The sequence below is a fragment of the Zeugodacus cucurbitae genome, chromosome 2, assembly GCF_028554725.1.
Source record: "Zeugodacus cucurbitae isolate PBARC_wt_2022May chromosome 2, idZeuCucr1.2, whole genome shotgun sequence".
Classification (NCBI taxonomy): Eukaryota; Metazoa; Arthropoda; class Insecta; order Diptera; family Tephritidae; genus Zeugodacus; species Zeugodacus cucurbitae.
Window position 1 is genome coordinate 81126699 of NC_071667.1, and position 9575 is coordinate 81136273.

The 9575-nt window shown below is 34.8% G+C and overlaps 3 protein-coding genes across 4 annotated transcripts; 2 read left to right on the top strand and 1 right to left on the bottom strand.

Annotated features, from left to right (window-relative positions):
- Positions 1 to 328: 328 nt before the first annotated feature.
- On the top strand, positions 329 to 1646 carry LOC105220290 (leukocyte receptor cluster member 1 homolog). The gene is made up of 3 exons (XM_011196732.3): positions 329 to 481; positions 536 to 635; positions 691 to 1646. Exons 1-3 carry the CDS (start codon positions 459 to 461, stop codon positions 1531 to 1533), a joined length of 966 nt encoding a protein of 321 aa, XP_011195034.1. The 5' UTR covers positions 329 to 458; the 3' UTR covers positions 1534 to 1646.
- LOC105220280 (formylglycine-generating enzyme) lies at positions 1529 to 3027 on the bottom strand. The gene is made up of 3 exons (XM_011196721.3): positions 2399 to 3027; positions 2082 to 2253; positions 1529 to 1981 (listed from the first exon to the last, which is right to left on the bottom strand). The coding sequence occupies exons 1-3, from the start codon at positions 2928 to 2930 to the stop codon at positions 1672 to 1674; spliced, it is 1014 nt and encodes a 337-aa protein (XP_011195023.1). The 5' UTR covers positions 2931 to 3027; the 3' UTR covers positions 1529 to 1671.
- Positions 3028 to 3262: 235 nt separating this feature from the next.
- Positions 3263 to 9494, top strand: LOC105220273 (dentin sialophosphoprotein). 2 transcript variants are annotated; one of them, XM_054225353.1, is made up of 7 exons: positions 3263 to 3665; positions 3800 to 3901; positions 3962 to 8217; positions 8276 to 8387; positions 8462 to 8556; positions 8632 to 8713; positions 8794 to 9494. In XM_054225353.1, the coding sequence occupies exons 1-7, from the start codon at positions 3632 to 3634 to the stop codon at positions 9351 to 9353; spliced, it is 5241 nt and encodes a 1746-aa protein (XP_054081328.1). In that variant the 5' UTR covers positions 3263 to 3631; the 3' UTR covers positions 9354 to 9494. The 2 variants fall into 2 exon arrangements, with proteins under 2 accessions (XP_054081328.1, XP_011195014.1); XM_011196712.3 differs by having other exon boundaries at positions 3265 to 3665; positions 8629 to 8713.
- The last annotated feature ends 81 nt before the right edge of the window (positions 9495 to 9575 follow it).

Genomic DNA, 9575 nt, shown 5'->3' on the forward strand with positions numbered 1-9575 from the left:
AAAAAAAAAAACTCGCTTTTTAATTAACTCAAATAAATAATACGATTCAAATAAATATTATATTTTTCTCAAGGTTATTATTTAAGAAATGTCCCCTAATTTTCAGAGCTGTGCACATAATCATATTGGTTGAATACTATAGGGTTACGATTAAATTAGTATAGCATTAGATATTTAGTTCTTTGATCGCTATATAATATAAATTTAACCAGAATATGTGCTATACAAATAGAGTGGTATGCTGGTTTCGTTACAGATAAGTTTATTGAAGACTCAACGAAGCAGTTGTATAGTGTAATATGGTAATAAGATTCTAATAAGAAATCAGATTTTCTTATAAACAGCTGATTTGTAGTTATTGTGAATTGCTTTTTAGAAACATATTGTAAACAAATACTTTTCGGAGTGCAAGTTTATAGTTATAAGATAATCATCTCAATAGTTAACTTAAAAAAAACATGAATATACTTCCAAAGAAAAGGTAAGTATTTTATTTAACTTTTACTTACAAATTTGACACATCGTTCTCATCAAGATGGCACGTTCGAACAAAGGACAATATTGCCCGTGTAAGACGTGACGAGGCTGCCGCAAAGGAAGAGGAACAGAAACGGCAGGAAAAATTATTATTAGCGGTATATAATTATTATAAATTCATTTAGCGTATGTAAATATAATTTACACTTTCAGGAAAGCGAAGCACGCATAAACTTTTTGAGGAAAAAATCTGGTGTACCCATTTCTTCCACTAATACAGAAGAAACTTCCACAGACGATAAATTTTCCACAGCAAGTGGAAGTAATGTTGATAATCAACAACATGTTGATTTATTTTCTGATTATAAATCGCACATCAGAAAGACAAATAAGGCATTAGAAGATGAAAAGAAGGAAGAACAAGAGAAATATGAAAAGCAAATAGGGTATTTAACGTACTTAGGTCAGGATACCAATGAAGCTTTGAAATTACGAAGCTGGTATGAAGTAGCACCACAACGTTCAGAGGTCGGCGATAATAACACGCTTGAAAAAGATGTGAAAAATAAACTGGCACAGGATCCACTGACACTGATTAATGCTTTACTTCCTAGTCCAGTTGAGCAAAAGAAAGACGCAGTTAACTTAAAAAAACGTTCTCTTGAAGATTATATTTCTACACCGGATACACCGCCAAAGAAAATAAGGAAACATGAAAACATAAATGAGAAAAGTCTTTACACAAAAGAAAAGAAGTCCAAGAAACACAAAAAACATAAACATAAAAAAGATAAGGTCAAAAATAAGAAGCATAAATATGAAGACACAGACAGTGACCCGGATGAAGTACAACGTATTAAACGTGAAAAATTAGAAAAACTCCGAAAGGAACGTCTTATGCGCGAGGCTAATGAACGAGCGCGACAAGAGGAGTTATTAGCACCAAAGAAACCGGTGCCGGAAATTGATAATACCAGCAAGACGCCACAACAACGAATAGTTCAAAAATATAACAGTCAGTTCAATCCGGAAATTGCAAAACAAAATATGATTTAATTTTTTTCACTTTAATAAAATTGTTCTATTTATAAATGTATGTATGTAAATTCATACAAAAATACTAATATTGCGTGAATATACACTTTAGTGCTCCCATCACCTAAAATTAATTAATTTAGCAGTTCTGCTGTAGGATTATCCGTCTTTTGCACAACGGAATCCCAAATTTCCAGAGGAACTATCGGCTGTATTTTGTGAGCGGGCAGCACATCGATAACGATAGCAATAAGACTTGTGGCATAAATAAGAACCTCCTTTCTTTACGTATTGTGGATTGGAACTGACTTCGTCTTTATGCCAAAGATCTTGGGTCCATTCCCATACATTTCCGACCATGTTGTGTAAGTTGTAGTCATTTTGTGGAAATGTTTTTACAGGAGATGTGATCTTATAACCATCTTCAGATGTATTTCCATCTGGGAAATCGCCTTGCCAAATATTTAGCCTAAAAGACAACAATATTAACTTAACAGATTCATGATATATTCGACATTCATGACAAATGGATGGTTGTGATTTTAACGGTTATTTATTATTATTTTTACCAGTGCTTTCCATGAGGCGATAATTTGTTTCCCCAAGGGAAAAGCTTGCGTTTCTTTCCACCTCGACATGCTACTTCCCATTCTGCTTCAGTTGGCAACCTTTTTCCAGCCCACCTGCAGTAAGCTACAGCGTCATTCCAAGAAACATGAACTACTGGATGTTCCCACAAATCTTTTGATAATGAAAGAAAATAATAAGTAGTGATTCAAGTTAATTATACACAATGTAAGATTATATATAAATAAATAATATGACAATGATATCAAGAAATTGATTGTTTGTATGCAACATAAAATATAGCAAACAAAACACTAACCATTTAAATTAGTATTCAGTCCTTGTGGGTTTCGCCAAGATATTCCTTTGACTTTAAACCACCATGGAGCACTTACAACACGATAGTCATTGTATTTTTCTTGTAATTCTGTTGTTAGTAAAGTCTTGAATAGAAAACTATCACCAAATTTCTCTGCTTCTGTAGTGTAATTTGTTGCCTTCACAAACTTGTTAAAATTGGCATTGGACACCTCGAATTTATCTATATAGAATTCAGAAATTTTTACAAGTCGTTCCGGGCCCTCACCATCACTTACAAAATGAGGCTCATCAGTTCCTATTAAATAGTTTCCTGCGGGTATGAGAGACATTGACGGATCTTCGGGATAGTAATCTCTGTAGTGTAAGCCATCTTTTTTGTTTTGTTTGCAAACCGGAATTTCATTTTTATTGATAGTTGGAGTGTTTAATTCACTCGATTGTCGGTCCAATCCTTTGTTACAACCACAGTCGGATAGTACCAAAATTAAAAAACAGTGAAAATAAAGAAAACCCAGAGGAAATCGAAACATTTTTCAGCACTCGAAGATATTTCTAATCTAATTCAATGGCCCTTGGTAAACAAAACAAGAAAAATTATTGATATGGTTTGAAGTATCATCAATTTTATTGACGTATCTACTAGAAGAAGAGCAGTATAACCACAGAGCATATTCACTTGGTAAAACCTGTAGAAATCAAATTCCATAATATGTATTATACTTTTATAATTTTGTCAAATAAATTGCGATATTAAAAAAAAATTGTTCCAAAACATTTATTACTCAATTTTCAGAATTACGTGTAAGTTCACTTAAACATTTACGTATTGAACAAATTGTATATAAACTACAATAGTACTTTATAATGTTAGTTGCTATGCATATTGTGTTCATTTTATCTAATGCACTTCGCGGATCGGTTTATAAATTATAAAATTAATTAAAAATTAGCAAACTGAAATTATTATCTTAAAAATCGGCTTTTAACATTAAAATTGAAATCCGTGAAAATATTATCTGGCAATACTGAACTACAATACTATTTTTGCGACCATGTACAGCATAAAAACCGTTTAAAAGTCAAATTTCACAATAAGAAGAAGCATGAAAATTGTGTGAAATACATTCCGATAGTTGCACATGTATATTAGTTTTTCAATTTGTTTAAGAAAATTTGTTATTTCAAAGCTTCGCACATATTACTTATTTCTTAATAATTTCAAGAAAACGCAATGGATTCTGAGGACACATCCACTGGTGGACGTGGTAAGTTGAAATTTGTGTTAAATAATGTGTTGGGTGCAATTATGTGCATACCGTTCAATGCTAACGGGACAAATGCGAAATAGCATTAAATATACGATTTTCTTAAATATTTTTCTCGCATTTTTTATATATAGTGACAAGGTCTTTAAGAAAGCGTTTAACGTCGGTTGATAGCGATGCAAGCAGTAGACCGTCTACTCCCCAACTTACTAAGCTTGCTGCCATACCAGAGACAAGTATGTATATATACAATAAAACACATTTTGCAAAACGAAATTAAACAATTAAAATTTAAGGTTCACCATCTCGTGCTTTACGTGGACGACGCAACTCGACTACCTCAAGTGCTACACCTTTAAAAACGCCAGCAAAGTCTAAAACTGCGACAATCATTGAGTCGAATGAAACTGAAAATGTTCCGGCTAAGCGAACAACTCGCAGAAGCAGTGTTTCTGCTGTTTCAGCAGCAGATCTACTTACGACACTCAAAGATGAAGAGGAAATAAACACCAAAGGGACGCCTGCAAGACGTACAAGGCGGCTACAATCACAGACGGAAGTGGAGAAAACTCCACGTTCTGCAGCTGTAAAGAAAAAGCCCGCACCGAAATCCCGACGTTCTAATCACGAAAGTGAAAGTGATTCCGATATTGAAGTAATCAATTTGGAAGATGAACAAATTGATCGTAAAGAAAAAGAAAATAGTACCACTCCAACAGCAAAAGAGCAGTCAACAAAAACTCCAATAAGAATGTCACCAAGATTAAAGGCAAAGAGTGTATCTCCCAAAGGTAACGCAGTTATTATTGAAACAATTGATTTATTAGAAGACACAAGTACACCTCACGATACCGAGGAAGTTGCTGATAATCCAACAGAATCCTTGCGAATTGAATCGAATGAGAATATGAATATTTCGGACACAAATATGAAATCATTTGATACAAAGGAAGGCGAAGAAGTAAAGTTGGAATGTTTGAATTCATCCTTGACTGAAGATACGCTAGTAAAAGAAACTGACACCAAAGAGGTGTCCAATAAAGCCGATAGCTTTGATTGTAATGATGTAAGCGCTGATGCCACTGCCAAAAGTCCTAACCAATCACCGCTTAATTCATCAAAAGCTCGTGTCAAAAGCGTTGTAATGCTGGAAAGGCTTTCGCCAAAAGTAATTGACAAAATGTGTGGTAAAAGGGCTAGTATTAGCTCACCACCTAACTCAAAATCTGTAACATTCAACGATATTGATGTTGACGATGAAGTGAAGAATACTTACCCAAAAACTCCAGCTTCAATTAAAAGTAAAAGCTATTTAGCAATGGATTCAACAAACGACTCAAAAGATCAATCGTTCCAAAGTGACAAAGAATCTAACAACAGTTTTAAAGATGCAAGCGCAAACGTAGAAATCCCAAAGGATAATACAGCAAACGAATCAAAAGATTCTATTGAGTTCCATGATGCAACCAATGACGTTGAAGAAGTAAATAATATTCAGGAAGCGGGCGAAATAACAAGCGATTTTACGCCTCAAAAAAAGAAGCTTTCAGCAAAATTGCAAAGTTCCACGCCAATGTTGGATTCCGTATCAAATTCAATAACTGCACCGGCAAAGTTAGTAACCGATTCACCAGTTATAACAAAAACATCAGAAGAAATAGACAACAATCCAGAAATGGTTATAACTTCACCTGTAACACAAGATGAAACCACTACCACTACATTACAACATGAACAGAAAGACATTGAAAAAACGAACGACGACGATAAGCGTTTGTCATTAACTGTTGCCGCCACAAATGAAAGCAATAATGTTGAAAAAACGGAGGATTTGTTTTCGAAATCGTGGACACATAATGTAAGTGGTTGCGCAACATCAGATGGAAAAATTGACACTCTCGTTGTAACAACAAATGATGAAGAGGTAACGTCTGAACCATTAAAGGTTGTGGATGAGCAAAAAACATCACCAACTGTAAATAAGGAAACCGTTGATGAATATGTTGAACAGAAGGATGAGGAGGAGGAGGAAGAAGATGAAGAAAATATAGAAAAATTGGAATTTGTCGATGATGAGGCAATGGAGGTTGACAATTACCAAAGTGGAGATTCAATGGATGCAGAAGAAAGAAAAGAGATGTTGGAAAACGAGATAATTGATGAGGGTGAGTCGATTGGTAGTGAAGACACCGAAGAAAGTAACGAAGAAGATGATGAAGAAAATGCTTCATTTGTAACATCTGATTCCGAAGAATCACTACTTGAATATTCTGATAATGAAGAGCATTTAGAAAATGATAGTAAGAAACCCAATAAAATGAACTCACGTAATCGTATTTTGATAACAAGTGAGAGCGAAGATAGCAATGTAAATATTTCTAGAACTAATTCGAACAAGAAGAAGAAAACAAATAAGTCGAACTCCAGAAATCGTATCATATCCTCCAGTGAAAGTGAAATTGAGAAGCAGACGGCAACACAAGCTGAGCCGATGAATGTTAGTCACAAAAGTTCAGACGATTCCGAAAATCCACTAACTTTGGAAGTTAGCAGAATGATTGATGATACAACCGATGATGATGATGATAATGCTAAGCAAACTTCCAAATCGCAACTTGCAGAGACAGCAAACGGTAACACTGAATCAACAAATTCTAATTATCCAGAATTGGATACCAAAATCAAAGATGAAAATAATATGGAGAATAGCGGTCAAGAACAGGAAACTAAAAATGAAACTAAATTAAACACCAGCCAAAAAAGAAATACAGAAAGCGAAACAACAAAAGCTATTGACATTTCCGAAACAGTTGAGAGAACCATCTCATCAGCAACAGAAGCCCAGTGTAATCAAGTGGATACAAATGATCGAAAGCGCCGACGTAGTCAAAGCTTGTCTAAATCCATTTATGAAAATATTGCAGATAATAGCAATGATAATGAAGAAAACTTAAATGCATCAAAGACATGTGAGAAAGAAGATAAAAATAAATCTGTTAATACATTAAACCGCAGTATGGAACGGTCTATTAGAAAATCTATCAGTTCTGTACATGAAAGTGATAAAACAAAAGAAACAATAGGAGATACTGATATAATTAGTGCCGATAATAAAAATGCTTCCCAAAACGATTTTGACTCAAGTGGTAACACAAGTGAGCAAATGAAAGAAGATGAAGAGCCCAAGTTTAATGGTTTTGATGACATGCAATCACAAAATGAATCAAACGATGAGGAGAGTGTGGATGGTGAAGATATTGAAATTCCTGAAACACAAGAGGTTGGTCAGGCTATTGAAGAGAATTCTTCAGAAGAATCGTCCGCTGAAGAAACTTATGAAATGCTTAATGTTGGAAAATCTGTATCAAAGTTGAAAAATGCTGGTCTAAGTTTGTCGTTTTGCCAGGCAAAACAAAAGCGTGTGACAGTCAAAGACCGTATACGTCACAGGTCCTTCACAATTGGTGTAAGTGTTACAAAATCCGAAGATATTAATCAAATGGAGGAATCTTCCGGTTCCTCGGACGCAGATGAAAAAGAAGAAAGTGCCGATAGTAATGATAGTGACCGAAATCTCATTGATAAACAAGATGAAGAGGAACTCGAAAAGTTGGCACATTCCAATGCACAATTCTCCAACATGAATCGAAAACGAAAATCAATGTTATCGACCTTTGCACAGGATAATCAAGAGTTCGCATGTAAAAGGAAGTCGAAACGTAACAGTTTACAATCTATATCTAAAGAAGATTTTAATCCCTCTCAATCGTTGCTTGAAAATATCGAAGATTATAAGCGTGAGTTGCAGAGTCAAAAGGTCGGCAAGAAAACGCGCTTATCTAAATCATTTTGTGATCCTGTACATGATGACATGGAGGCACTTGTTGATAGTGGCGGTTCAGACGTTACAAATTATACAAATAATGAAAAACCCAGACGTCATAGTTTAAAAAATACTGAGTTGGGAATGCACTCAACTGCCTCAAAATCGCGTTTATCCAAATCTTTCTGTGGACCTATCGAGGAAGATCAGGACTCTGTTGATGATAGTGGCGATTCAGACGTTAAGAATAACACAATTAGTGATAAAACCAAACGTAGAAGCTTACAAAATAATGAGCGCGGAACACGTTCAACAGCCTCAAAATCGCGTTTATCCAAATCTTTTTGTGGACCTATCGAGGAAGACCAGGACTCTGTTGATGATAGTGGCGATTCAGACGTTAAGAATAACACAATTAGTGATAAAACCAAACGTAAAAGCTTACAAAATAATGAGCTCGGAACACATTCAACAACAACAAAATCGCGCCTATCTAAATCTTTTTGCGGGGCTATTCAAGAAGCTCCCAATACCTCAGGGGATAGCAGCAGCTCAGAAAAGTCTGCTGATGAAGTGGTAAATAAGAAAAAAATAAATGGATCTACAAGACAAGAACTTGCAACAACCAAAAACAAGAAGCGAGATTTCGGACGTATTTTGGACCGTTGCGATGAAATATTAGATGCCGCAAATCGTGCCAAATTGGAAAGCAAGCAAAACTATAAAAAGGTAGTAACGAGCGCGTAAATTGTCTATTAAATATTAATTAATTGTTTAAACATTTCAGAGTCGGCTATTGATACCAAAATCTAAAAAACAGTCCAAACCTGAATTACAGTCCGATGAAGAATCAGCAAGCGATGCGCCTGTGATTAAAAAGGATATGAAGCAGTCAAAAGGTTTGTGCTTTACATTCATTCATTTTCATACCTTTAAATGTTTTAAATATTTTATAATATATTAACCATTTCAGAAAAAACAACATTGGCATTGACACAGGCTTTCAAAGCTTCAGCCAACATTTTATTAAAAGAAGCCACTAAAGTTAAAAAGGAAAAACTATTACAGGTATTGTATTTAATTTTACTTGTTTATTACAGTATTCGTGACATTCCTAATATAAAAAAATTTAATTATTAGCAAAATGAAGAGAAATATGCGGATAAACGTCTACCAATGCAATTATTGGAGTCTATTTCGCCGTCGCACACCGAAACGAAAAAGAGTAAGCGAAAATGAGATTAAATATTATTTGTGAATACCATTTTTCATTTTTATTAAATTTATTTATTTTATTAAATAAAGGCAAACGAGAACGTGCACGTGAACCAAATGTGCAGCGCTTAAATTGTGCAACAGGTGAAATTGTGGAGGAAGTGCTTAGTCCGCCGAAGAAGAAGCGAGCCGTATTGAAGAAAATTGAACTACCCACTGGTACAGTATTGGAAGAACCAGTTACACCAAAGAAAAAAATACGAAATAGCGGTTTCCGTGAAAGTCCCATTACGCCGCGCACACTAGGTTTTAAAGTACGTCATATACTAACTGCTGGTCAGGACAAAGTGCCACAACTGCCAACAACGCACGGTGTCGAACGGAAACGTAAACAGAAACTGGTTGATCCCAAATTGGTGTTGCCTAAACCACAGTGGTCGCAGTCGGGTGTATTTATGGAAGAAGTTTTGCCAAGTCGCAAAATGCAGGGATTGAATACGATGAAATCGTGTGCACCAGGTGCCAATGAAGCAACTGTGAATGCGTTAAATTTCAAAAGCTCAAGCCTGTTTCGCAAGAATGTACCAAGAGAAGCGTCGCATGAGATACTAAAACGTAAAGAACGCCAGTATGTTCGTAATCGTTTTTAATTTAAAAACGTTATACAAAAAACTCATTCTTAAAAATTATACCTTGAAACATGTTCATTTATACATTTATCATAATTATTATAATGGTTAACGCGTACGTTTCTTTTTCAATAAATATTGCTTCATATTATAAATATAAAATGTGATATTTGTGTACAGTGGATTCCAAAAGTATGGAAAGCAATGAGAAAATTAATTTCAGAATGGTGATTTATAATTTAA

What these genes read in the sequence shown, in the direction of transcription:
- LOC105220290 (XM_011196732.3), top strand. Translation starts at nt 459, where the DNA reads ATGAATATACTTCCAAAGAAAAG. An exon ending in AATATACTTCCAAAGAAAAG is followed by an intron (nt 482 to 535) that starts GTAAGTATTTTA and finishes GTTCTCATCAAG; the next exon opens with ATGGCACGTTCGAACAAAGG. An exon ending in AGGAAAAATTATTATTAGCG is followed by an intron (nt 636 to 690) that starts GTATATAATTAT and finishes TTACACTTTCAG; the next exon opens with GAAAGCGAAGCACGCATAAA.
- LOC105220280 (XM_011196721.3), bottom strand. Translation starts at nt 2,930, where the DNA reads ATGTTTCGATTTCCTCTGGGTTTTCTTTATTTTCACTGTTTTTTAATT. An exon ending in ACTGAATACTAATTTAAATG is followed by an intron (nt 2,254 to 2,398) that starts GTTAGTGTTTTG and finishes CATTATCAAAAG; the next exon opens with ATTTGTGGGAACATCCAGTA. An exon ending in TCGCCTCATGGAAAGCACTG is followed by an intron (nt 1,982 to 2,081) that starts GTAAAAATAATA and finishes GTTGTCTTTTAG; the next exon opens with GCTAAATATTTGGCAAGGCG.
- LOC105220273 (XM_011196712.3), top strand. Translation starts at nt 3,632, where the DNA reads ATGGATTCTGAGGACACATCCACTGGTGGACGTG. An exon ending in GGATATGAAGCAGTCAAAAG is followed by an intron (nt 8,388 to 8,461) that starts GTTTGTGCTTTA and finishes TAACCATTTCAG; the next exon opens with AAAAAACAACATTGGCATTG. An exon ending in AAAAGGAAAAACTATTACAG is followed by an intron (nt 8,557 to 8,628) that starts GTATTGTATTTA and finishes TTTAATTATTAG; the next exon opens with CAAAATGAAGAGAAATATGC.